General features: G+C 43.3%; 3 protein-coding genes across 6 annotated transcripts in view; 1 reads left to right on the forward strand and 2 right to left on the reverse strand.

Annotated features, from left to right (window-relative positions):
* Positions 1 to 9,398, reverse strand: part of bckdhb (branched chain keto acid dehydrogenase E1 subunit beta) — a 37,509-nt gene extending 28,111 nt beyond the window's left edge. The window contains exons 1-6 of one of the 2 annotated variants that reach the window (XR_004609083.1): positions 9,174 to 9,391; positions 7,854 to 7,931; positions 6,181 to 7,030; positions 4,468 to 4,601; positions 2,322 to 2,477; positions 607 to 715 (exon numbers count right to left, since the gene is read on the reverse strand). Coding sequence is in view for 1 of the 2 variants with exons in the window: in XM_034528688.1 (XP_034384579.1) it covers positions 607 to 715; positions 2,322 to 2,477; positions 4,468 to 4,601; positions 6,962 to 7,030; positions 7,854 to 7,931; positions 9,174 to 9,372 (745 nt within the window). In the remaining variant the exon portion in view is untranslated. Of the gene's footprint in view, positions 1 to 606; positions 716 to 2,321; positions 2,478 to 4,467; positions 4,602 to 6,180; positions 7,031 to 7,853; positions 7,932 to 9,173 lie in introns of both variants that reach the window. The other variant, XM_034528688.1, reaches the window with a different exon arrangement.
* A 1,433-nt stretch (positions 9,399 to 10,831) lies between these two features.
* ttk (ttk protein kinase) lies at positions 10,832 to 19,084 on the reverse strand. Of its 2 annotated transcripts, none has more exons than XM_034528790.1 (25): positions 18,889 to 19,084; positions 18,336 to 18,423; positions 18,017 to 18,239; positions 17,737 to 17,843; positions 17,500 to 17,643; positions 17,261 to 17,375; positions 17,090 to 17,171; positions 16,869 to 16,984; positions 16,236 to 16,317; positions 16,016 to 16,115; positions 15,698 to 15,920; positions 15,279 to 15,385; positions 14,859 to 15,002; positions 14,594 to 14,766; positions 14,209 to 14,354; positions 13,972 to 14,065; positions 13,361 to 13,453; positions 13,105 to 13,262; positions 12,837 to 12,988; positions 12,610 to 12,734; positions 12,208 to 12,282; positions 11,922 to 12,098; positions 11,398 to 11,494; positions 11,194 to 11,279; positions 10,832 to 11,109 (listed from the first exon to the last, which is right to left on the reverse strand). In XM_034528790.1, the coding sequence occupies exons 1-25, from the start codon at positions 19,075 to 19,077 to the stop codon at positions 11,044 to 11,046; spliced, it is 3,162 nt and encodes a 1,053-aa protein (XP_034384681.1). In that variant the 5' UTR covers positions 19,078 to 19,084; the 3' UTR covers positions 10,832 to 11,043. The 2 variants fall into 2 exon arrangements, with proteins under 2 accessions (XP_034384681.1, XP_034384680.1); XM_034528789.1 differs by having other exon boundaries at positions 13,939 to 14,065.
* On the forward strand, positions 19,041 to 24,570 carry ebag9 (estrogen receptor binding site associated antigen 9). 2 transcript variants are annotated; one of them, XM_034528791.1, is made up of 7 exons: positions 19,041 to 19,960; positions 20,565 to 20,659; positions 21,067 to 21,148; positions 21,349 to 21,504; positions 21,819 to 21,929; positions 22,413 to 22,504; positions 22,890 to 23,054. In XM_034528791.1, the coding sequence occupies exons 1-7, from the start codon at positions 19,910 to 19,912 to the stop codon at positions 23,005 to 23,007; spliced, it is 705 nt and encodes a 234-aa protein (XP_034384682.1). In that variant the 5' UTR covers positions 19,041 to 19,909; the 3' UTR covers positions 23,008 to 23,054. The 2 variants fall into 2 exon arrangements, with proteins under 2 accessions (XP_034384682.1, XP_034384683.1); XM_034528792.1 differs by having other exon boundaries at positions 19,042 to 19,980; positions 22,890 to 24,570.
* The last annotated feature ends 1,061 nt before the right edge of the window (positions 24,571 to 25,631 follow it).

A 25,631-nucleotide genomic window follows, 5' to 3' on the forward strand; every position in this document is an offset into this window, starting at 1 on the left:
GCAACGTAATTAATTTCATTCTCCGGCTAAACACTGGTGCGCGCCGTCTTAACAGTGCTGACCTTTGAGGGAATGGACAACTGAGGACTACCGTTACAAGTTTATTGCACCTTTACTGGACACCCGTTCCCAAAAAGGCAGCCCTCCCTGGGCACGGTCAACACTTCAAAGCCCTAGGTCGCCTGCTGATGGAACTCACATTGTTTGCAGTCAGGCGTATTGATTGTTTCCTTGCCCCCACACCGCTACATGTGAGAACACGTCAACAAGGTGTACAGGCAAACAGATCAAGGGTCACACAACAACAACAACAACAACAACAACAACAACAACAACAGAAAAGGGGCTCGGTTTAGGCTGCCCTCCTCGACGTTTTGGTCCCAGTCGATGACAATTCTCCTTGGTCGGTTACTTAAGCTTTTCATGCTGAAAGCTATGAGCACATATTCCGTAAACACACAATTTAAAAGTGCTGCTTTTTAATGGGATTCTTTGTGGAGAAACTCAGTTTTACAGATCTTTCTGCAAAACCGCAGCAATGTTGTTTGACGAAGAATGGCCCGAGCTCAGTTCAAGTTGACTTATGATTCATATTCGCATGCTTACCTGCTGCTCTGTACAGGATCTTGGGCTCAAAGAATATGCAGGGGTTCTGGTCAGCGATGCAGGCGAGGAGCAGCCCCTTTGCCTGCACTGGACTACGAGGTATTACGACCTGAGGGGACACACGGCAGGCTTTACGAGACCCGGCAACCATATCTCACTTTCACGACTAGCTATCAAAGTTAACCCGCTTGGATGTTTATAATGTTTTTACTGGTTCACATCTCGTTTCGTTGTGCGTCATGTAGAATGGCTCCAGATGAAGAGAGAGGCATGCTGGCCCGCTTGATGCCGGTACTAACTGGACCCAGTTAGACCCAGACAGTACGGAGTGGACTGGGACTAAACTCTTCACATAAAAAAGCATGTGTCTCTCTGGCAATGGAACTGTGCCAGATATCAAATGCCTTCCTGGTATTTAGGTCAGAATCAGGCCAACCCGGGCCATCAGACTGTGCGGTGGGACTGACTCTTGGATGGAGCGAGTGGAGAGACGGTTGTTTGCACAAATATTAACATTTATCAGCCTGACATTTGCTGCCAGACGACATGTTTATTGCTTCGCAGCGCTGGTTACTCACAGAGGATGAACTGTAGCTGTAAACCGTACGGTCACTCCCGGTCTGTGGTGTGTGTGAGATACTTTGATGATGATTATATGTATGCGCACGCTGTCCCCGGGGGATCCGTTTCTAAACATGGTTTGTCTCATTCGAGTCCCCGTAGCTCCATACTGAATGGGGAAGCAACAAATCGCACTATTTAGTTTTTTAAGATCTTCGACGTGGTTACGATGGAGCAGAAAAACAGCTGCGCTTCTATTGGTCAACTGAAACGAATGATCAGATTATTGACGTGGCAGTTTCCAAAATATTCTTTTCACGGTATTGTCACTCACACACACACACACACACTCACACACATTTGAGTGTGGAGGAGTTTTGAGGGAACGATTGAGTGGACAGTACGAACAAGAAACACTTCTACGGTTCAAGATGGCTCGGCAAAAGCCTAAGAATTATTTATTTTCTTTTTTTTTTTAAATAAGCATCTGTGGGGTAGAGAAGAGCCACAGTACCGTCACCAAATTTAATCGAGTATGCTTGAAGTTGCTCTGGTTTTACTCTCGAGTCCCTTCTTGAAAACAGACGTGTGAAGCTTTTTCTTCTTTTTGTTGTTTTGTGGATGATGATGATGATTTTGCTGTGGAATTAACTAAATGGCCTTGTAACAAAATGCCATTCCTCAAATTCACAAGGGGTCAGCTTCAGCTGCGAGTGAATAGAATCGTTAATATCACTTAAAAATAGCCCGTGAGCTGCCTTTTCCGAACGTTCAGCAGCTTTTCCTCTTTGTGAGTCGGCAATCTGTGACGTGATCCGGGGGAAATGTGAGAAACCAGGAACGTGTCGTTTCAGCTTAAAGACATTACTCACTTGTTGGGACACCGACGGACAATATCGTTGGTATCGATTGCTCTCGTTACGCCTCATTCTGTGTTTACGCTGTCGAGTGACTTTCAGTATTGCGGTTGCTTCAGCGGGACTTGATGAATGAAAATTGGTTACATTGCTTCACAAATGTAATTGCCCAGAATACCTTCATTCCTATGTTTTGGGGCAAGATGTTTGCACATATAGGAACAACAAAAAAAACTCTAATACAAAAAGGACACAAATACAAGAGGAGAATCTGTGGTGAAACCACATGGCGCTGACCTTGATGCCAGGGCAGTGGGCGAAGAAGGCCTCGGGGCTCTGGGAGTGGTAGAGTGACCCGTGGCCGACACACCCCCACGGCGCTCGGATGGTGAGGCTGCCGCAGTCGAACAAGTTGCCAGACCGGTAGCGGTACTTGGCTGCTTCGTTGACGATCTGGAATAGGAGACCAATGCAATTCGGGTTAACACGACCGCACGTTATGAGTTACGAGGAGACCTGGGTTGGACACATTATGGGAGGCCCTTTCAAATCCATTTATCGAAAAGCCCCCTTTGAAGATAGAGCGCTCTCTTTTGTTCTTGCGAATAAAAGACCACACCTGTGGATACTTCATGTGCCGAGCCACTCCCTCTCTCTCTCTCTGCTGGTCCCCTTGGAGCTTTTACAAACCGTATTTTATTTTTAGCAAGCAAAATAACCTCAAGTGCCCGTTTTTTTTAACCTGCTTCTACAGTTTCTGATATTGGGGATCCTCCAAAAAAAAGGTGTCCCGAGTGTTCCACTCTGAAACTCAGGCTGTTAAGTCAGCTTTTATGTCTCTGAGGTCAGTTTTTAAGGGAGAGCGCCGAAGGAGAGAGAGAGAGAGAGAGAGAGAGAGAGAGAGAGAGAGAGCCCCGGCACCAGATGTGATCTACGGTCAGGATTCTCTCAGAAACTGGCACCATTATCACACGTTCTGTTGCGTGGCCTTGACATGTGCACGCGCTCGCATTCATCTCGTGGCGGGGCAAGGATACGCGTCGGCATGTGTGCGCTGCCCAGTGTCCTGCTCGGCCTGTTAACGCCGCGTCCATCTTCCTCAGGAATGACAGGGGAATGGGCGCCTACTGTCAGTCACATTTTAGAACATGGAGCGATGGACATCTAGAGGTCTGTTTATTAAAAACACCCGATATAGAAATGAGACGGAAGACGAGTCAGAAGAACGAATACAATCAAGAACATAAGTGGCGGCCAGATTGGCAATGTGTTTTTTTTTATCTCACACACACACACACACACACACACACACACACACACACACACACACACACACACACACACACAGACACGTTGCGCCGTGACTTCAAACTATAGCTCACACATGAATTAAACCTTCTGGTTAGAGACATCTGCCACAGTATTTTTCTGTTGACATTTTTAGCCTTTAAAAAGCTGCTTGTACTCTGATTTACGGCGCCGTCGCCCAAGTCTTGGCCAGCCATACGCTGTTACTTTAGAGGAGCGGTTAGGTCACTCAGATATGCCATCATCTAGCGTGTGAGAGAACTAGATCTAAAGCCATGTAGATGGGCTATTCTTAGCCTCATCACTGACATCAACTCGTGTTTTTACATCTCTCCTACTTCCATTAGTGATTAATATTCGGTTTTAGATTTATTCGTCATCATGCTTTGGGAGATGCAAACAGGATGTAGATGCTCTTTTTTTGTTTTCATACGTCAGAGGAGGTTTAAATGTGGCGAGTTTGGAGGTATAATCTGAGGTTTATAGGGGCTCCTTTATGTTGAATTTCTTCCTCGAGTGACCTTCCCACGTGACCTTCCTTTATGTTGAATTTCTTCCTCGAGTGACCTTCCCACGTGACCTTCCTTTATGTTGAATTTCTTCCTCGAGCCACGGATGTGTCAAAGTGTTCCGATCCACCAGTAAGTGGATGATGTCTGTGCCTCCAGGTTTTCCAAGTTCCAAGTCCAAGTTATGACTCCGAGAAGGATTTTGATACACAAGGCAGGCTTTGGGAGTTACGTCAGCGTACTTTCCACCAGAATTACCCGTCCCTATAACAAAAATACATGCGCTGGTGTTCCAGGACCACATCAACATTAGAACAAGCATAAGATGCGTATGAGCTACATTTCAGACTTCTTGTCTGTACGACATCAATAGTTCTTGTGTTGCACTGTATTAGCAGGTCACCAACCTGAGAGCTGCAACGATTGATTTTATCATTGAATACTTGGTTCATTCATTCAAAAAAAAAGGAAAAACATTTGTGGTTTGGGCTTCCAAAATGTGAAAGAATGTGTGAATGGGAAGATTTGTTTAGATTGCTGACATTTGAAAACTATAACAACAACTTTTCTTTTTCCACAGGCTTTTTAATGGACCACGATTGATCGTTAGCTGCCGCCCGACTCACCTGGTCAAAAGCAGGGTAGATGTAGTCGGCGAACTGGATCTCGGCAATGGCTGTGGCACCGGCGACAGCTGCACCGATACCAAATCCCACAATGCCCTGCTCACAAAGGGGAGTGTTGAAGACTCTGTCCTTACCTGGGGGGGAGACAGCGGTGGAAAGGAGGAGAACACTTTTTAAGTCAATGAAATACTAGCAGTGGAAGTGGATCGTGGCTACTGGGTGAGAGAGGAGAAGATCACACAGAGGTTTAAAGGTCTAAGATGTGGGATCACCAAACAGCACATTGTATTACAGTATTTAATTGCAAACACTGACCACAACTGGAGAGGGTGTCAGAGGAAAAGCGGGTTGTTTTCTTAAAACAGAACAAGGCCCACACCACACTCTTCATGACATTGCAAAAATAAATACAAATAAACCTCTTAAAAATGCCATGCAGCCCTAAAAATAAATGAAGTGACAAATGACGACTCCTCCTAGGCTGCAGCTAACCAGGCCTGTGATGCACACACACACACAGAGAAAAACAAATTGAATTTAAAATCCTATGTTGCTTTTGGTGAAAAGAGTCGACACGCACGGGCACGAAGGAGAGCTCGTCGGAGGAAGTCAGGAGTCGGGGAGGGCCGGATCACCAGGTGGATGCATCCGCCTCGTCAAAAGCCATATAGCGCCCGCCCTGCATTAACCTCTGCCATGTATAATGGATGCGAGTGGCAAAAAGGTGTGCATGCCATCCCTTTTAGGAGCGAGGGGGATAGAAACAGATTTGCACGCCCCATTGTTACACAAGGATGAGATGGAAAATAATGATCCCTATCCAAAAAGGTCAACACTTCTGACGTCAATGAAAACAAAAAAGGCGAAGCCAGCTACTGTGGGGTGGCTGGCTCTCACTCTCACACACACTCTCTCTCTCTCTCTGACACACACACACACACGCACGAGAAAGGGAGTGCAAAATGGTTGCTTCCAGATTTACTGAATGCAAAAATCATGTCAAAATGTAATCGATGTTCAAGTAAATAGAGAGGAAAAAAAATTCCAACTACTTTTGGATCTATATACATTTCTTCTACTCGGCATGGATCTTGCCCAGAGCCCATTTTATAGAGGAAACAGCTTAGTCTTTTGTCCTTTCTGCCCCCAAAAGAGATTTATTTGTCATTGTCTGACTGTCAACTTACCGATACCGTGCTCGTGGTTGTAAAACTACATCCAATGCAACCGCACCTGATACCGCCACAGCGACGTGACCCGAACTTCTCGTGACTTGAGCTTTAAGGATAACCCGATGCACAAACGGGTTGTATACATTATATGTCCCCAGTCGGTTTCCAGCACATCAATGAGTTTAGCTGTGAGGTTGTCGAGCCGCGAGTCTCCTGATGCGTAACGTTGGGGAGTGTCCACTCGTATGAAGTCACGTTACAGCTGTGGATGTAGCAGTGTAGTGTGCGTGTGTGCAGTTGTACCGTTACTGTACTGTTGGTGAGTAAATGTTACCCAAGAGACCCAAGCTAAGTTCCCGTGTCTTGCTTGTCGGCCAGCAGACGATTGAAGGGAAGGGGGTCAAAGGCCAAAGTCCAGCTTAGGCGCACTTAAGGCGGGTTTACCTTTGGGGGACCATAGTACTCACCTTTAGGTGACAAGCCGCTCCTTTGAGTTTTGACAAAAATCAATATTAAATACTTATATTGGGCAAGTACTTACATTTTAGTTCTTGTACTTGGGTGTGAAGAAATGGTGTCGCTGCATCCCTACTCAGAATCAAACAGGAACTGCTGGTTTCCTTTGAAGGGAAAATCCTCACAGACAGGAAGACACTTAAACTACTGATTTAAATCAACCGCGGGAGCAACTTCGAAGCAAGCGGCAATAGGGGGGGGGGGGGGGGGTACTAAAAGCACAGGTGTACAATGAAATGAGCGGCTGCTGCATTCCATTTAGCTGCTTTGGTCGTCAGGTTCCTGGCACCGCGCGCTCTGTCTCAATGTCACCGCTTCCTCGGGACACTTGAACAGAACGGAGCCATTGTCAAAATCTATAAATGGCACCTGTGACCGGTAACGCAACTGCTGCCTGCTGGAAAGAGCAGCGCAGTGTCGACCTTCATGTCTGTACGCAATTCAGAGCTAATTCACCCTTTAAAAAAGACTCCAATCATATTCACGTGAGGCATATTAACAGGAGCACTTGGTTCGTGCAAACTAGATGGGCCTGATGCACTACTTTAGCAACGCCTCAAGCAACATTTGAGCACCAGAGTGAAAAAAAGCAAACTCAAACTTTATCAGCTCTGCTGTATCTCGCTGGTTGGGCTCCCCGGCTCCAGAGGACAAATGAGCGCAAACGGATCCTTCTGGTCCTCGAGGTGAACAGTGAACAGTAAAAACGACCTTGCGAGAGAGGAAGTAGGCAGATCTTTTCACGGTCCTCTGCTGCCACCTAGCGGCAAGCTCGTTTAAATGCAGGCAGTGGAAGAAGAGCTTACCGTATTTGTCTCTCAGACCCACTGTGCATCGGAATACTCCACCGAAGGCAACGTCTTCCCCAAAGATGACTGCGGGGGAAACACAACAGGGCAGTGAGATCATGTCAAGTTATCTTCTTCAGCACTTAAGGACAGAATATGAAAGAATAGATAAGTCAAAAGTTTAAAAATAAAAGTCACAATATGGAAGAAAAAGAAAACTAGGATGAATTTTAACAAAAGAGAACTGATAAAGCTACAAATCTACCCTTCGTAAAGAACTTTTCGTATTTTCATCTTAACTTTATCCTACTTTTTTTCCCCGTATGGGGAAGTTTCCTTCACGGAGAGGGATGAAAGAATACGATGTCATAAAAGGTGATGCTGCACAGTCAGGCATTGCAACGGAGGAAGTTGGCCCGGTGTATCCCACATACATAAACCTGCATATGAAGAACCATCCATCCATCTCTTCCAATATCGGGATGCAGTCTAAAAACAAGGTCTCTTATCAAGTGCCTGACGCTCTAAGGAGGCATCCAAATAAACACAAGGTTACACTTCTCACTGAATTTATTATATACAGAGACAAATTAACCTTCAACTAAGATGTTCATATATAATTGTATATTTATACAATACATCAGAGACAAACTTAGGCTTGGCTAAGAGCCAAGCATCGTGTTGAGTAACAGTTCTTCTGAAATAAAGTGTTTTGCTGTCCGATGTTAACGGGAATTTCCAGTCTTTTCCACTCTGTTGAGCCTCTGACAGACCAGGCTGATGGCGGATTTTGCATGGCTCGTCTGACAAGGTAAGGAGAATGATCGGAAAGCGATAAAGAGTTCTTCTCAAAAGCTGCATGACGATGAACGAGGTCAAAGGGTCAACCCGTCAGAGATAATATGTCTACCTGCTGTTGGATCGCTGGCGAGAGTGTTGTCCAAAGCACTTGTAACCGACTGGAACATGTTCATCTTCTCGGTGGGGCCTAAAATGTTTTAAGAAACAAACAAAAGAAACCTGCATCAATACCAGAAACAAGTCATTATTTTTGCGTTTGACAAAAAATACACCGTCGAACACAAACCAGTTATTGCAGGAAATAGATCACAGTTATAGAAGAAGAACAGATGATACTCCGTAATGTACTGGACCCAGGAACCATTGTTGCAATTGTTTAAGATCCTGGTTGACTGAGCTGTGGGGGTGAGGGGTGGTTGGGGGGGGGGGGGAGGAGACTGTCTCAGACTACGAGAGTACATATGGAAACCAGTCTCTGGTGTGATGCGGTTACTTCAAACAGCGTATGCCAAAACGAGCCTTGTTCTCCTACAAAATAAGCCAACAATCGTCTTTGTGACATAGTTTTTTTTTTTTTTAGCAATGTCAGCATTTCACATCAGCTATAGGTCGCTCAGCATTACCGGGGCAGCATGTGCCATGATTACAAACAAGCTAGTCAGTTTAGCGTATCGTTACTTGAGCCTGTGAGAGCTTCACTGTGCAGAGAGTGGTCTGTGTGAAGGGTTTCGACAGTAGAGGGATGTTTTCAATGTGCAACTTACACATGTGCGACGAGGACACTTGAAACCTAAAAAGGAACCGGAGGAGACATCTTGAAACACAAGACACTGTTTGGTGAGGTAATATTACTTCTATACCGTGATACACCAGAAGAGAACAAGTAAGTACCCTCATTGCAGTGTCTCTGTTCAGTCAATCTGAATTGAGCTGAAGACACAGTGGGATGCAAAATGGTTGCTCACAGATTTACTGAATACAACGATAATTTGGCTCGAGATGTAATAGATTTATCAGTAAGTCGAGAGAAAATTGGTTCCAACCACTTTTGGTTCTATGTGCATTTCTTCTACTCGGAATGGATCTTGCCCAGAGCCCATTTTATATAGGAAACAGCTTAGTCTTTTGTCCTTTCTGCTCCCAAAATTGATATATTGTTCATTGTCTGACTGTACAACTGAAGTACTTCAACTCACTTGAAATACCTCATACAAACACACTTAAAAACAACAACAAACCATCTCAAGAAACAAGTGTGAAAAATAAAACTCTCCGTCTCCGTTCCGGTTTGACAGCTGCATACATGTCGCAATTACACCCCCTTCCACATCCACAGCCCTTTCACGTGCAGCCAGCTTATCCACCTTTAGCGCTACACAAGTGTTTCCTGATGTTGGCAGCTAACGTTAGCCGGCTAACCGCCACTCACCATACTGTGTCGGCGCGGGGTCAGCCTGGAAGGAGAAGTGCGCGTGTCTCCGTTGTGTTTTTGTGGGGACGCCGGAGCTGGAGCTCGGCGACAGCTTCAGCAGAGCGGCTGCAAAGGGGCTGTGGGTGCCGGTGCCAACACCAGAGATGGAAAGTTTCGAGTTTGCCCCTCGGACGAAGAATCGTGCAGCGGCCGCCATCGCTGTTGTTGTAATAACTAACCAGGAAGGGCAAAGAGCAAAGATCGTCTATTAAAGCGGCGACATCGTCGCTATATAGTATATACTATATAATCCGGCCACAATCTTCTTTTGTTTACATCTGACACTCTGGTTTTATATCAGTCCTCTCAATTAAATGCACACGTTTTATTGTAGCACCGGATTAAAAAAACATTAATGTTGCATAATTCAACAATATTATCATGAACAATATATTTTAACATATTGCTGCCTTTATTATAATTATTGTTCTATTAAATCCACAGCTGCTGTTATTGTAATTTGTTTCTCTTATTAGTGCTACGACTACCATTACTACTCTTATATGTATCATGAACTGACATCCAAGTTTAGTCCAAGAACAGAGGATGTCGTATATAACATGGATAGGAAAGCCCTCTAAATGATAAATTGTGTTTTTTATAATGGGCTATACACATTCAATTTAAATATGTATCTAAAATTGTATGGGCTATTAAAGTACATTCACATTTTGTATAGATACTTCTATGGAAGGAACGTCCGCACTCTGTGATAACCAGGAATAATAGTAGAGTGAGACCTCTTGTTTCATTCTCTCCATGCCAGCCAGCCTCCACGCGCAGATTGCGATTGGTCAATAAGGAGGGCGGTGTTGGATACCAGTCAGAGCGCACGCTCGTGGACGTGAGCAAAATACGTCATCGTCAAGCAGCAGTTTCAGTTTTGTGTGTTTATGTTGACAAATTTGCGTCTGCGCAGCCCGGCACGGTAATCCCATTTTTGCTAAAATCCTAACGTGATACAACTGTTCCTCATATAGTTTTGGAGACATTTAAAGCGAGATATTGTAACACTGACAATTTGGTCATATTTGAAAAAAAAATAGTTGCTGAAAATGCCTTCAGATTCATACTTTCCCCATGGCATTTCACTGCATTCTCCAATTTCTATTGCAATATGTGTTCCTTAGATATAATCTTTCATAAAAATATATTCTACGTTGAATTTAGATTTGCAGACCAGCCAACATTTAAGAAAAATGACATGCATTCTCAAATAAAGTGTACATTATTTCATTTACTTCACCGAATATTACAAGTCTAGAGGTACAGAATGTATTTAAGTGGCCCACCATCCAATATACATATGTTTAGATAAAATATGGAGCATTTTCAAAATGATTGAGCTCCACAGATTTCAGGAAGAACTCACGGATGTTATGAAAGTTAATCGTAACCTATCTTTTGTATTATTGTCACTAGAGGATTGGAATTTCAAGAAATAAAATCCAATCACCACAATTTTATTCTTGAAAATGTATGTATTTTCATTTAGTAAATATCTTGATAAACTCACCCTATCAATCCCTTCTCCAATCACCAAGAAATGCCTTAACATAGCACACCGTCAGGTAGCCAGCCTTTTCTCCCCCAGTGGAGACAAATAAATCCACAAATCCTAAGAATACAGTACTTTTATTTGACTGTGCTGTATGCTCACATTTATTATTGGTCAATCGGGTGGAGTAAAAATGAAGCAATTTAAATGATTTTGAGCCAAAGCCACAAACATACAAATATCGATTTGTTAGTTCTACATCTTATAGAAAATACTGAAGTGGTTAAGAGGGGTTAAACTAAGAAAAATCCACATCACATTCCAGCATAACTAGGACGACTTTGCGCACTCTGCAACATCCAACTTCCTGCCGCTGCTGCACATTTTGGCCAGATTCTGTGAAAAGCAGAAAGCAGAGTTTAATATTTAAGAAACTGGTGGACGGAGTCAAAGGCTGAAGACGTGCCTCGTAGATCGTACGTTCGCAGCTCGGACGATGCTGTTTGGAGACTGGAGGGCTGCGAGGTCCATGAGGATCTTCTGGAGTTCACGGTTACTTGGACATTCTGAAACAGGCAAGTTGAGTACGGGTCAGCGGCACGTGGTGAACAGCAACGCTGGCCTCCAAGAATACAGTATGGTGTGTGTGTGTGTGTGTGTATATATATATAAATAAATAAATACCTGGTACAGGTGATGCTTGTGGCTTCAGCTGCAGGTATTGATGCTCCAGCAGCTCTGCAATAGAGATTCGCTCTCTGGGGTTTCGTACCAAGCACCTCTGAAACAACCAGATAAAACAGCTGATTTGTATTTGACGGCACTTCTACAAGGAGCCAACGTTTTAATTTACGGACATCGATATGTTAGTTAAACATCAATGTATGTTTAACCCTTATTTTAACATTTTACAACACTCAAACTCCGAGGACGTAAGTGGGAGTTCACTCGATAGGATAGGACAAACTATATTAATTGAGAGAATTAAACTATTGACCTGCACCATACATATATAGGCATTGTATACTGTACATAAGTGTATGGTCACATAAGTGGGCCAACTATTGCACGCTTCTATACCAGCAGGGTGACCTCCATTGTAGCAACAGAATAAGCTAGCTTGCCATCATTTCAAAACTCTATATACTTGACCTGCATGTCTTTCGTGTTCACTATACACCGAAATAGATTTAGTCGTGCTGTCTCACCTTCAACACATCCAGCAAATCTGTCTCCGCGATATCGGGGAATTCCATCTGATGAGACGTGTCGATGATGGCGTGCAGCTTGGCGATCTGATTGGTGATGCTTTGGAATGGAGTTTTCCCATAAGTCATGCAGTACAGGATGCAACCAAGTGACCACACGTCACCTTTGGGACTGATCTTTGGGAGGGAGAGAGAGAGAGAAGAAGAAAAAAAGGTTTTGACAACCGCACTGCAAATCAGAAAGGACTGCTTTGAATGCTTAAACCTGACGAGGTCAGCTTGGTACCTTTGAGCGGGCTTTTCCTGCCTGGGATGAGGTGTCCTTGATGGCTTCGGGGGGCATATAGTTCAAGGTTCCAACCTACGTTTGACGAACAACCACGCGTTACATGGGTGGACAGCTTCTCAGAGTAATAGAGCCGATACAGCCTCGCCATGATTACAGGAAAATCCAGTTTTCCCTTTCTTCCTTTTGGTTGTTGCACAGTCATTATAGGAAATATGTTTTGTCTTGCGTGTATTGTACGTTTTGTTTTCCGTGAATACAACTCCAACACTGTGTGCGTACAGTATTCAGCTTTAATAACCTACATTGAGCAGATCGATGCATGTCAAGCAGTTACACTTGGCACCACATGCAAGAGACTCATATGAATATATATATAAATATATATGGCGTAAATCTTACTTGTGAATCCTTCATAATGCTCGTAACATCTGGCTGGATTCTGTTGGCGATGCCAAAGTCAATCAACTTCAGCGACGCGTTCACAATGACAAAATTGGCTGGCTTCAAGTCACTGTGGACAATTCCTGCATAAACACACACACACACACAAACAAAAATTATATTTTTAATTCTTCGAAATGAAGATCCTCTTTGCGTGCCATTGAGTAAACAGAAAAAGGGCGGACCGTGTTTGTGGATGGTCTGGACGGCCTCCAGCATGTTCTTCCAGTAGAACTTCCTCTCCAGAGGATTCACAGTCTTGCGGTTACGCAACCAAGTGTTCAGATCCAAGTTTCCACACTCCATCCGCATGTAGATGTGGCTGTTGGTTATTTCACTGCAAACACATATACATGCGTCACGGTTAATATTAACTATTTCAGTTCTTTATTTTGTATACAAACATGGCTTTTAAAAATGAAATTGACACACTGGCTTTGGACATGTGCTTACTAGTCATAGAGCTTGATAATCTGATCGCTGTACTGCTGCAAGCGGTTCAGATGTTCGATCTCATTTTTGTAGCTTTCTATTGTCTGAGCATCCGCCTCCTCGAGGTCGACGTATTTCACAGCAAACAGCTGCTTTTTGTGATCAAGGACCTGGTAGACCTGAAACAAAACAAATAAAACAACGCTCGCTGATTTAGAGTTGCAAACGGCAAATGTTCGCCGTGACATCATGGGACATTTCCAACGAATGGTTTTACCTTACTAGATCCACCACGTCCAATCATCTTGAGTATGAAGAACTGTTTGCCCTTGATGGTAATGGTTTCATTTGACAACGCAGAGAGGGACGACTAAAATTGAATTGAAACAAAAGTCATTTCATCACGTTATTACAGTTCCAAACCAAAAAAGGCCTCTCTCAGACAAGCTACGTTGATCTCGACATGTACAGATTCATCGTGCATTGCATCTGTGAACCAATCCATCCGTACTGAAGGACTGTGTAGCATGCGACTCAGTGGGAATTAACTAAGATTACAGGTTTTTTGTCGGCGCTGCAACAGAAAAAGAAAACGGGAGAAAACAAAGAAAAGAAGCCGATTCACCTTCATATGGTGTTTGGCACTTTCATATCAGCATATGTATATGAAAACAGTAAAAAGCCACAAAAAAAAAAAAAAAAAAAAGCTTTCCTACTGCCAAGTTATTGTTGCCTGATCGGTTACGACAGGTGTTTGGTGTCACCGAAGAACTCGTGGACACATTCAGTAGGTCCCCCTGAGTCTAAAAATAGATTTAGTATCCAAGATAACAGCAAACGTAGGGCATGTTGTACCTGTGGAGTTTGGAAGCACGGCGCTTGGTTTACCGGTGTGCACGGCTGCTGAGCGGCTCCAGCTCTGTGCGCCGCCGCTGCAGAGGAAGGCACCTCAGGGCCCCTCTTCACGACAGGAGTAATAAAGCTTGAGGGGGGAGGAGGGGTAGGTGTTATTGGGCACATTTTTTATAATGATAAAATGCAGCGCACAAAGAAACAAGAATGGCATTTTAAAGCAAATTAACTGATTACATTCCGGACCAGCAGACACCCAGGTCAAGAAAATACCTGCTAGCGCAGGGGGTCCTGTAGCCGTTGGGCGTCCGACAGACTGCCTGTGGGTTCATTCTTGAAGGAAGCTGGAGGGATGGAGTGGGGAGGGACTCGAGCAAACGGGGAACAGGTCTGGGGTCAGGAGGTGTAGCTCGTTTATACTAGGAGGAAAATCATTTGATCAGCACTAGGGTAAGGTTATGAGAAAACAATGATGTGAAGTGGTCAATAAAATGTAACCCATATTATATCAGAATTAAGAGGCGGAATGGATATAACAAACTAAGAGAAGATACGGTAAAGTAGTTACTACTCCCCGAATCAGAAAGAGCAGTTCATGAAAAATGTTACACATTTGTTCTAAATGCATTGAAAGTAGCAGTAACGAATGTCTGCAGACCTCTGGAGAAACATGCCGGTTGAGGAGCGTTGGCATCTTCCACTCCGATGACGGCTCCTTGCCGGCAGCTTTGGACTGTTCGGACGACCGTTTCACAGGGACCCGAGCGGGAAGCTGGACTTCCTGGTTCCTCCCACACGCAGACACATTTACCGCAGCAACCGTTTGCAAAGCTACAAGAAAAGGTCGGTCGAAATGAAAACCACGTCAGGTACAAACCGTTCCCCCCCTCGGGGTTTCAACGTGAGCCTCAGTTAATCTCTACCTGCGGGATGCTCCTCCTCCTTGGTGGGCACGAGCAGTTTCTCCCCAGCCTTCAGGTTACGTACGGCCATCTCCAGCAGCTCTGCCGGCCTGGCATTCAATGTCTGGGCTTTGTGCAGAATTGAAGTTGCTTTGATCACATTACCTTGAAACGAAAGGAGGACAAATATTTGTAACAAGTAAAATGAACACGTATCTAGTCAACCCTTCTTTCAAAATAAAAGGCAGAGCTTGTAAGAGTATTAGGACACTGCCACATCTGTACAAACAACTCACTTCAATTTAAAGTTCTTCTCACGAAGGTTGCCAAAAGCAAACCTGCATGTATTCCATGAAACGTGCATCAATAACTGTGTTAATCTGTGCATTTGGTTCGTGTCAGATGAGATTTCTGGAAATTAAAAAGACAAGGCCGTTCTACCTTGAGAAACCTCAAACTGGGCATGTGCCACGTGGACAAAGGCAAAGTCTTTACAGTTGGATCTGGCAACTATGAAGTGGTCCTGGGCTTCATCGGGGTCTTCAATCCTGCAAAAGCGAAAAGACCGGACATTTGGTTAAACTTCACAAAACAGGAGACAAAAGCTTGTTAATTTAAAGATGTTAAAATTCCATGCACTGATTTGAACCTGAAGAGCAAGCACAGACACATCCAGTATCATTTAATAAATGTCATACATATATCTGTCTGAGCGATGAGAGATTAAGGTTGGCCAAAATCTTGAACAGCGTAGCGACTTAAATACAAAACGTTTTTATTTTTAAGTCATTACGATTACACGCATTGATAAGAGATAACGCCGTGAAACTGATCAAAATCTTGAATTTCTTTTTCCTCACCCCTTGAGTTCTGCATATCTGACCAGTATTCTGGCATAGCTGGTGTTTTTGCTGAACTGTCTTATCGGCAGCCGGGAGAAGATTTTAGAATAACAGTCCTTGAGCTTATTGAGGAGGTTAACGTCTGTGTGAGGCGTGCCTCTCTTCTCCAGGTTCATCAGGTATGTCCAACACGACTCGGGGGAATTTGTATTGACAACCTGGTCGAAGTTGAATGTCACGTCTGCCAGGGAGGTGGGAGGCAAAATCTCATCAATACAATCGAAAACACTACATGCACATAGCGTTTTATTGGCAACGCGACCAGCCGTGTAGTACCTTCTATTTTTGGGGCGTCCCGTATGTGAAGGAGTGTGGTGGTGGAGTCCACAGCGGCCTGGTCCTCCCAGGGGCAACACTCTGGACTGACGGCTGGTGGCTGAGAACACAGCAATATAAGAGAGCGACAGAACCCTTCTTTCTTTCACTCAATGTTGTGATGATTCTGACATTGCTCGTCCCAAACTTATGTAGCTCGGAATTTTTTTGTTTTACTCACTCGATCGTATAAACGATCCGCATCTTTTTTCTTGGAAGACGACAGCCCAAATAGCGGGTTCACGTTTGAACCAGATGTTTGCCTGAGACAAAATTAAACAAATTAAGTATCAAGACATCGGACACTTGAAATGAACCGTTACACATTTGATTGAAATATGCAAAGTGAACTGGGAAGTGACAGGCGTATCTATCTATTTCTATCTACAATGATCAACATCTCCCTCAGACTTCATCTAGAGGAGTGAAAGCTGCATGTCTGCCGAGACCCTCAGCTCCTTTAAATCCAGCTTGAAGACTTTTCGGTTTGCTGTTGCCTTTAATTAAACCAGATTTAAAGATATTAATTTCTGCATTTCGCTACTGCCTTTTATTTCTTAAAATGCATTGCAGCTTTTATTAAATTTTTAGCTTTTTAATGTTTTAAATCTTCTTGTTTTGATGCTTTTAAGCAAATCACTTTGAATTGCCTTGTTGTTGAAATGTGCTATACAAAATAAGATTGCCTTGCCCCTTGATGACCATTTGAAAGAATGCAACCAGAGGAATATCATTTGGCGACAAAACTGTTTTCATGCAGTAGGCATAACAAAATTAAACACATTTGCAAATACATGTCAGTATAGAGAACTACCTGGACATGCTGGGGTGGATTGATGCATCATTCCCCTTTGAGGGCCTCTCATTAATGTCACCATCATCGTCATCCTTTTCTGGGATAGAGAAAGGTACTACGGGAACTCTCCTTGGCTGGAATACAAAAGGACCAGTTGGTAATTCATTTCATCACAGTAAAAAGGATCACACAGAAAAAGCATGCGTAATAACACAAGTAGGTTGAACTGTAACTCTTACCATGCCAACTACTCTCTTGCAATGAGATCCAGATCTCCTGCCCGATAGTTGGTCATCTGCCGATCCACCAAGGGGCTCTGTCCTGCAGGCCGGAGATCGACATAAGATGTGATATTTCCTGAATCAAACTGAGGACTAATTAAATGTTAGAAAGTGTTGTTTTATTCTTACCCTGAACCAAAAATACTGGAAAGCTGCAAGTCGCTGATGCCGTCCGATGTTCTGCATACTTTTTGGAACACAGAGCCCTTTTTGACAGAACCGTGCACATTACCGTTTGACAACTCTGGCAAGAAAAATTAAAAAAAACACAGTAAAATGAGAAAATCAGATAATGACAAGTTAAGAGTATTCTAAACGGCTGTACGGCAGTCAACCAAGGTAATTTTGTGAAATTAAAAAATACTCACGAGGTACATTTTCCTTATCCTCTGAACAGAAGATGCGTGTTTTACCGGCCTGGATGCTTTCCAAGGCAGCCTCAAGCAGCTCCTTTGGTTTGGCACCCAATTCAATAGCATTCTGCAATATGTAAAGGCCTCTCTTTGTGTTGCCTGGTCAGATGATACAGCAGACACTGAAACACCCCAGATAGCAGCATGTCATGAGAATGTGCTTGTATGTACAAAATCAACAAACAAACCTACCTTGGGATTGCTCAAACTGTGCATGTGCAATGTGAACAAATGCAAAGTTTGGGCTATGAGATCTTGCCACGTTGAAGTTGGCTTCTGCCTCATTGACGTCTTGAATTCTAATAAATACAAAAAAACCAGTAAAAACAGACTGAATGCCCAACCTACTGCTTTTGTAATATCATTTTTTAATTATGTATTTAATCCAACCTTCCCAATCTACTGATGAAAACAGAATTAAAAGTAGAAAGATAACAATATTTCCTATTTAAGTAATAACTTGGACACTCACGCTTTCAGCTCAGCAAATCGGACCAGCAGCCTGGCATAGCCCTCATTCTGACAGTGTGTCCCCAGGGGCATGTTGGAGAATACTCGGGTATAAAAGTCAATAAGTCTGGTGAGGTGGTTACGATCCAAGTGGGGGTCCCCTTTCTTCTCCAGGTTCGCCAAATATGAGAGGCACGACTCGGGGGAGTTTGAGCCGATAACCTGGTTAATGTTGTCCGTATCATCTGCAACGAGAGCACGGTGTTATTACGACTTTATGTATGTACACATGGATGCTGATGGAAACGGATCTCACCGTGACGGGACTAGCGGGCCATTACCTTCATTGATATACTTTTTTATTTTGTTGATCTTTTGATAGAGCATGGCAAGCTGGTGCTTCCTGTCCGTGTGCTCTTCTTCTTCCATCTGAAATTGAGGGGCAGATTCATAACATTTGTTTAGATATGCATGCTGCCTTGAACGAAAATATACACCAATATCCTTTCCTTTCTCTGTATAACAAAGTGCATACGTGACGCTATGACATGATTTTAGACGTGTTAGTAGGCCTTACTCCTTACTCTCTGCAAAACCGGTAACAGTAGAAGTGACGTTTAACATATCGGCCAGGATGTGGATAACTGCAAAACGTTTAGAAAACTAAACGAAATATCTACAAATGTAGCTACTTGTGTGGTGTTTACAATCTGAATTAACCTAGCTCAAGTAGCTAGCTAGCTAGCTACATGTAGCTAACTATTAGCGTGTTGCATGGGAGCGACTTTGTTTCACTACGGGCTACACAAACTCAATAATTATAAATAAACACGTGCACGTGCACGTGCATGTTCATTTACAATAAAGCAGCATTAATCTATAAAAACATCTAACCTTGTTTACGATGTTATTAATCCCGTTTCCCTGAATGGAGCACGAAAAAAGGCTCAGCTTCAACTGCCAGTTTTTAAATGTGCCACTTCCGCCCCGGTCGTGAGCTGATTGGACCGTTTGTTGGTGACGAAGGCGTTGGTTGTGTTTACAAACAAGCGCTTGCACTCCGCCACGAAGACAACTTTCCATACGGTCACGTTAATATGCGTAATACATCGTTTACGATGGATTATCATAATGTATTCTATGTATTTAGTTACGTTATGTTTTATTTGCATTCTTCAGGTTTTGTATTTCTATCACTACAGTTCATGCTTTTTCGATAGAAAAATGACCATGAGCAGTGAGTATGGGAGTTTTTTTTTGACCATGAGCAGTGAGTATGGGAGTTGTTTTTTTACCGTCCCATAATAATAATAATAATATAAGTATGTAGTTATATATCTGTTTCGAATTTAAGCACACAGTGCTTTCCAGATTAAAATATTTCACACAAAATGTAAAACAACAATCAGAAACCAAGTGAAACCCAATTGTCTTCAAATTAAAATATGATCGTGTATAGCAATCATATTGTCCAACAAAAGCAGTTAACGTGATAGACCTTGAGAACAGTAATAGTATATAAACACACAGGAATGTGTATACAATATTCAGAGACAAATGTAAAGGTTTACAATAAAAAAGTATCTATGGGGATTAAGAAGCGTTGTCACGCATTTATTTTCCGACTGTACGTGAACGCAGCAGATCCACGCTGCACTTCCCTGTTCTAGCTTCCTTGGTTCTTGCTCCTCCCAGCTCAAAGATGGCAGCCATGGGACGGAGATGAGAGACGACACGAATTTATGAGTTTTGTCATGAAACCACATTGGGGTGCACAGCTGTTACATCCGTGGTTTTAATATGACAGCGACATAATTCGTCAACGCCAATGTGTCGTTTCACGAAGCCAATTATAGGATTCAGAAAGATCATGTTTTTCTGTTGGCTAAGCTAGCAACCGACGGTTAGCAAATACATGAACGTGCCTCGTCTGCCATACAAGAAGGAAGCAGCTGCTCTGCAAACGGTGTGTTGACATTTTGCAAGGTGAGTGTTTGTATGATGGCTAACTAATCCAATGCGAACATGTCGTGAATGCGTAACGTGGACGTTGTTGCGTTAGTTTAGCATAAACGTTAGCAGAACTGGTCATGTACCTTAACAGTTCGCGTTAACCTTATGTCTGTCTTTTGTTGCATGATGGGGGGAAAAAAAGAAGAAGCTTTTCTGTCTATAATTGCATATATTGGTCTTTAAGTGTGTTTATTGCATCGTTGTTAACATTCGCATACACTCTACTAGCTCGCTAGCTAAGTGTATCCGTTTGCCCACAAGCTGTAGCATTTGAAATAAGATGCTAGGTTCACGGCTCTCCAGATTGTGAATAATACGACTCGTTGTCGGTCCGTAATATTCATGTACGCCAACACATTTTCTTTTTAAAGGACTGATTCCTGGCATACTGTTTTCACTGTAATGCTGCCCTGCATATTAAGCGGTCCAACGCTGCTGGGGGGTGGGGTGGGGGGGTTGTTTTACAGTACATCCTGGTGCTTGGACGCGAACACACGTCTCGCTTATCGCTGTCAATCCAAACGCTAATATTTTTCTCTTTTTCCATTTTCCACCAGCTCGATTTCATCATGGCCATCACTCAGTTCCGTCTTTTCAAGATCTGCACATGCCTAGCCACCTTACTTTCTTTCTTTAAAAGGTTGATATGCAGGTGAGCACGAACCCTCTATCCTCTTTCATGAAGATCATGTCGATGCACTTTAGTGGCAAACATAAACACGATCTAACCAATTCAGACAGGATGTAGTGATAAATGTTACACACGTCTGAGCCACAACTAAAAAGCTGTTTATTTTTTATAAATAACTTGAATATGTAGACGGTGTTCCTCCTTTTGATGGAACACAAACCAGATCATTGATTTGTAGCAATTCAGGGGGAGTTTAAATTTCTGTTCTAAGGCGAGTTTATCTGTAAGATTTGAAGAAAATGTAAGAGGCCAAGTTTAAATCCCTGTCAGTGGATCTGTACGTTGGAAGAGATCTTGCCAAACTGTTTCGTGACAAAGTTGCTGCCGCTGCTATTATCAATGGTAAATTCGTCACGTTTGACCTTCAGGAGTGGAAGGGGTCGCAAGCTCAGTGGAGATCAAATAACCCTCCCAACAACAGTGGATTTTTCATCCTCGGTACCAAAACAGGTCAGTATTGTCTCAATCCATCGCCCTGTGAAGTTCAACGCATGTCGCTCACTATTGTGGCAACGCAATCTGCAGATATAATCGATCAACAGCAGTTTGAGACTTTCATATATTTGCTTATAAACTACACAAACTCCTGCTCCGGAATTCCATGTCTACGTTTTTACTTCAAATTGTGTTTTATTGTCTCTTCTGCACAGGCAGAGATTGAAGAATGGAGCTCTTGGGATGAAGAGGCTCCGACAAGCATTAAGATTGAAGGTGGCAACGGAAACGTTTCCCCTACAGGCAACGAAATGGACGAAGAGCCCGACTACTTCAAAGACATGACTCCCACCATCAGGAAAACACAGAAGGTATGTCCACATTTTCTGTTTATATAACCTTTATTGGGATATCAGGTTAGAGCAGTGAATTGGTCAGTCAATACATCTTCAGGGTAATGGGAATATCAGCTGATTTATTGCAATGCTCCTGTCCTCACCCGTTGCATGTTTTTCTTGAGATGCATATACTATCAAGACAGTATATAGATATCATATACATGCATGAGAACCTGAAACAGTGTCTCTGCATAGTACAAATCTTGTATATTTACATTGTAATTTGCTTGAGTTCAGTCAAAGTGTTTTAAGTTTCAGCCGCTGTCTCTTTGGGTTCCATGTTGCAGATAGTGCTGAAGAAAAGGGAACCTTTGAACTACCTGGTGCCTGATGGCTCAGCAGGGTTCTCCAGCCGACTGGCAGCCTCTCAGGACATGATGACCTTCAGTCCACCCTCAGTAAGTTACAGCTAAATATCATCAAAGCGGATATGTTCCAAACACATCCAATAATAAATCATCATCATTATTAGTCAACATGACTAGGAGAGCCTCCAGCAAAGAGCATGATATCACTTTTTATACAACGTCATTTATTTTTATTTATAATGGACCAGAGATTAACATATTTTCATGAGCAACTATTGTGACAGATGTGTTGAGACATACAGATTTACAGTATACGGTCAATCACTAACTCATCTCCCTGTCACAGATTGTGTGGTGGTTACCACTGAGGGGTAACACTAGGACTTTAAATTGAGAACCAGTAGAGATGCAACAGCATGAATTGTAGAATGTCCTCCGTCCAGTTGTTCTCCGGTAAACCTAGAGGAGACATCCAAAATAATAGTTTTTGTTAAGAGGAACTTAGTTTTGGCCTGATTCAGAAAGTGTAGCTCCTGAAATAGAGATGCTATAATTGTAAACGCTTCGGTGCAGGGCGAACTGGGAGAAATGGAAACCTGGCAGGAGGACTCAAATGCCTGGGAGGACGAGTCCGACGCTGCCTGGGAGGCCGAGGTGGTGCTCAGGTAATATTTCGAGTTCAAGTTCCTGCGCTTATACTCGGTACAGCGACATGCACTGGTATCAGGGGACCAAGTTAGTTATTCGTCATTAATTATGCACCAGCCAGTTAAAGGAACAGTTGCATGAGTTGTGTGTTTTGTATATAAGATGAAGGTGTGTGTGTGTGTGTGCGTGGGGGCGGGGGGAGATATACTGTAAGAACGATTAAGCTTTCTCACATGAAGCAGTCTGCAAAAAAATGTAGGTTCACACAGAGACCAGCAGGTGGCAGCGTAGGCCGTTATTGCAACACTGCAAGTAACAAGCTCTAGTTTTCCCCGCTCACAGCTGGCCTCGATCCTGTTGATGCTCGCAATCGTACATTTGCCTTTCCTTTCTCGCCAACAGACAACAGAAGATGGCCGAGAGGGAAAAGAGGTCCATGGAGCAGCAAAGGAAGAAGATGGAGAAAGAGGTCCAGAGGATGATGAAGAAGGACCAGAAGATTGCCGTAAAGCTCTCGTAACATTTTTAGAAATGCTCAGTTTCGAGCCAAAGGGATGGAGGAGGGGGGGGGGGGGGGGGGAGGACACTGACTCAATCGTCACTCTGTCTTTGAAGTCATCATACCAAACAGGATTACCACCCGTCACTACTTATCTGTTAGCAATCAGTCCTAATCCACCCTGCTTCCACCAGCAGCCATTTTAGTCCATTTTTCCAGCTGCAGCAGTGTGAAATTCATCATTCTCGAGGTCAGACGGCACTCCTGAGGTCATTTTGATCGAGGGGAAAGCTGTATTTATTTATACGATCCGGTTCACCTGAGGTTAAAGGTTAGATGCAGCGTCAGAGGGTGCCATTTAGATTCTGATTCCATCTGGTGGGTAGCGTAGGAAAATGTTAATTTGTTTCTTTCCCAGGAACATTTGTAAATAAACGGGTACCTACCTTTTTGAAAACCCAAATAGGGAGTACATTTCCCTTTTTTCTTTGTCTTATTTATAATCTCAAAGGACAAAGGAGTTAAATTAATTTGAAGCATCACTGTATACCGGTGTCATCCCTTGGTTTGCTTGATTGTTGTGTTTTTATAATCATGTCTTTCATTGTCTGAAAACTGCTCTTTTCTTTTTCTAATGAATATTACTTGATATTTCCCATTGTCCCCCCCCCCCCTGTGCAGCCCTTCATACACTGGACATCTCTATTAAAATGAAGGCTGAAGATTTTCATTATGAGTAAGGATGAATGACCATAGACTAGAATCTAGCCCAACTGTAAATGTTAGCTGTGGGTTCCTATGGTAATCTCATGGCTACTGATCTGACATTCAGTATGCTCCTTTGTCAGCTTTTGATAATGAAGGAAAAACGGCAGTGATCACTGCTTTTGATTTTTGATTTTTTTGATTTTTAATTATAACCAGGGAGTGGGGATCTTACTGTGCTCCTAAAATAGTTGTTACTCTCACTGCATCGTTGCGTCTTTCTAAAACCCCGAGCCGCCATGTGATCTCTGACCGGTTACCGTGGTTGATTAAAAAAAAAAAATGAAAATGGTTTTCACTGAGCATCCTGGTATGCATATGTTCTAATACATTTGCCAGTCACTGTTGTGGGTGTGGTGTGTGTGGGGGGGGGGGGGGAGAATCGGCACCAGGGGCAATATGCAAGTTGTTGTCATGGAAACCTTGGATGGTGAAAAAGGTTTCTTTTTTTTATAAATTGAAATGTGCAGACAAGATACAAAATGTCTCTGCTCTATTAATAATATACATACGGTGAGGGAGGCCAATTTCTGTTCTGAATGTTCCAAAAGGAAACGCTTTGCAACTAATTGATGGCTTGATGTTATCAAGCAGACTTAGAGACATACTCTGTTGACACTTAAATCATTAAATGACGAGTGCATGGTCAGGTTTAATTGAAAGCAGGTGTTTTATGTTTACTTTTCTTTTCAAAGGGAATTCAGCAAACTATTTGTCCAACTTTTTTTTGTTCCTTTTCTTGTTTTAGGAAGAAAAGCTGCAGGTTGTTCTGTTTTGTCATTTTGCACATTTCACAAACATGAATCAGAGAAAAACTCATTTTTTTCCCCGTCTCATTCTCGTGTAAGACTTCATGTTCAGACGCTCGTGTCGTGTTGATAATTGTCACGATTGAGATCAAATGTGGACCATAAGATCAATCCGTCCAGAAGGATTGTGCAGATTGTACACCCGCTGTCATCGGTCCGACACAGGTTTTTAATAAACGGTTTTGATTTATACCTCTCGGAGGTGAAACGGCCTTGGTCACGAGTCTGCTGCCTGATGTGCAAATAAGGAAACACATGGATGAAGTATTACTTATTGAGCCTTGCTTTTGGGTTTATTCATCCGCCGTGCTGGTAATGGGGCTCCGGGGATGTCGGTCGGCCTCTCCACCACTTCGGTCCAGACATGAAATACCATATGCCGCGACATTTGGAGCACACGCACACAAACACACCTGCTAAACATGACACCCCACAGACTCTTGTTAATACTATGAAATGATGTCTGACACCGAGGCGGCCTTTGACCTGGCTTGACAGGACGTTGTCACTCATCTGACCCCGCCCCCTCCCCATTACTATGATGTCACTCCCATCTGCCAAAACCTTTCAGACTGACCCAATTCTTTTTTTTTAAACGGATGATGCACATCATTAGTCTTCAGAAAAGGGGACGAGCTAAATGGGATACCGATAGTTCGAGACCCGCGTGTACTCAGCTGCTTCCCACTCATTTTAATCCAGCGGTTTTGGGGATCACAGCATCCGATGAGTCACTTTATGAACCGAGGAGGTCGCGCTTGTGCAGTGTGAGACGCACCACCATATGGCAGAGTGAATGTGGAGTAATCAGAAAGGTTATGCAATAACTCCAGAAAGCGTTGGGAGAACATTTGCTCTGGCACTGACCCATTTCTCTCCCCCCCCCACACCCCCCCAGTGTAAAAGGGCACAGATGATATTTTACAGCTTGTGAGAGGTCCCAGCTAAGTGGATCTCATGCACTTCACATTGTCAGCGCCACAGCCCAGGGGACGGCTGCAGACGCAGGCCAGGAAAGCTTTTACGTAAGCGGAGACGTCACGAGAACGCTCGGTTGCACTCGGCTTCCGA

Source organism: Cyclopterus lumpus, chromosome 25, assembly GCF_009769545.1.
Source record: "Cyclopterus lumpus isolate fCycLum1 chromosome 25, fCycLum1.pri, whole genome shotgun sequence".
NCBI classification, from domain to species: Eukaryota; Metazoa; Chordata; class Actinopteri; order Perciformes; family Cyclopteridae; genus Cyclopterus; species Cyclopterus lumpus.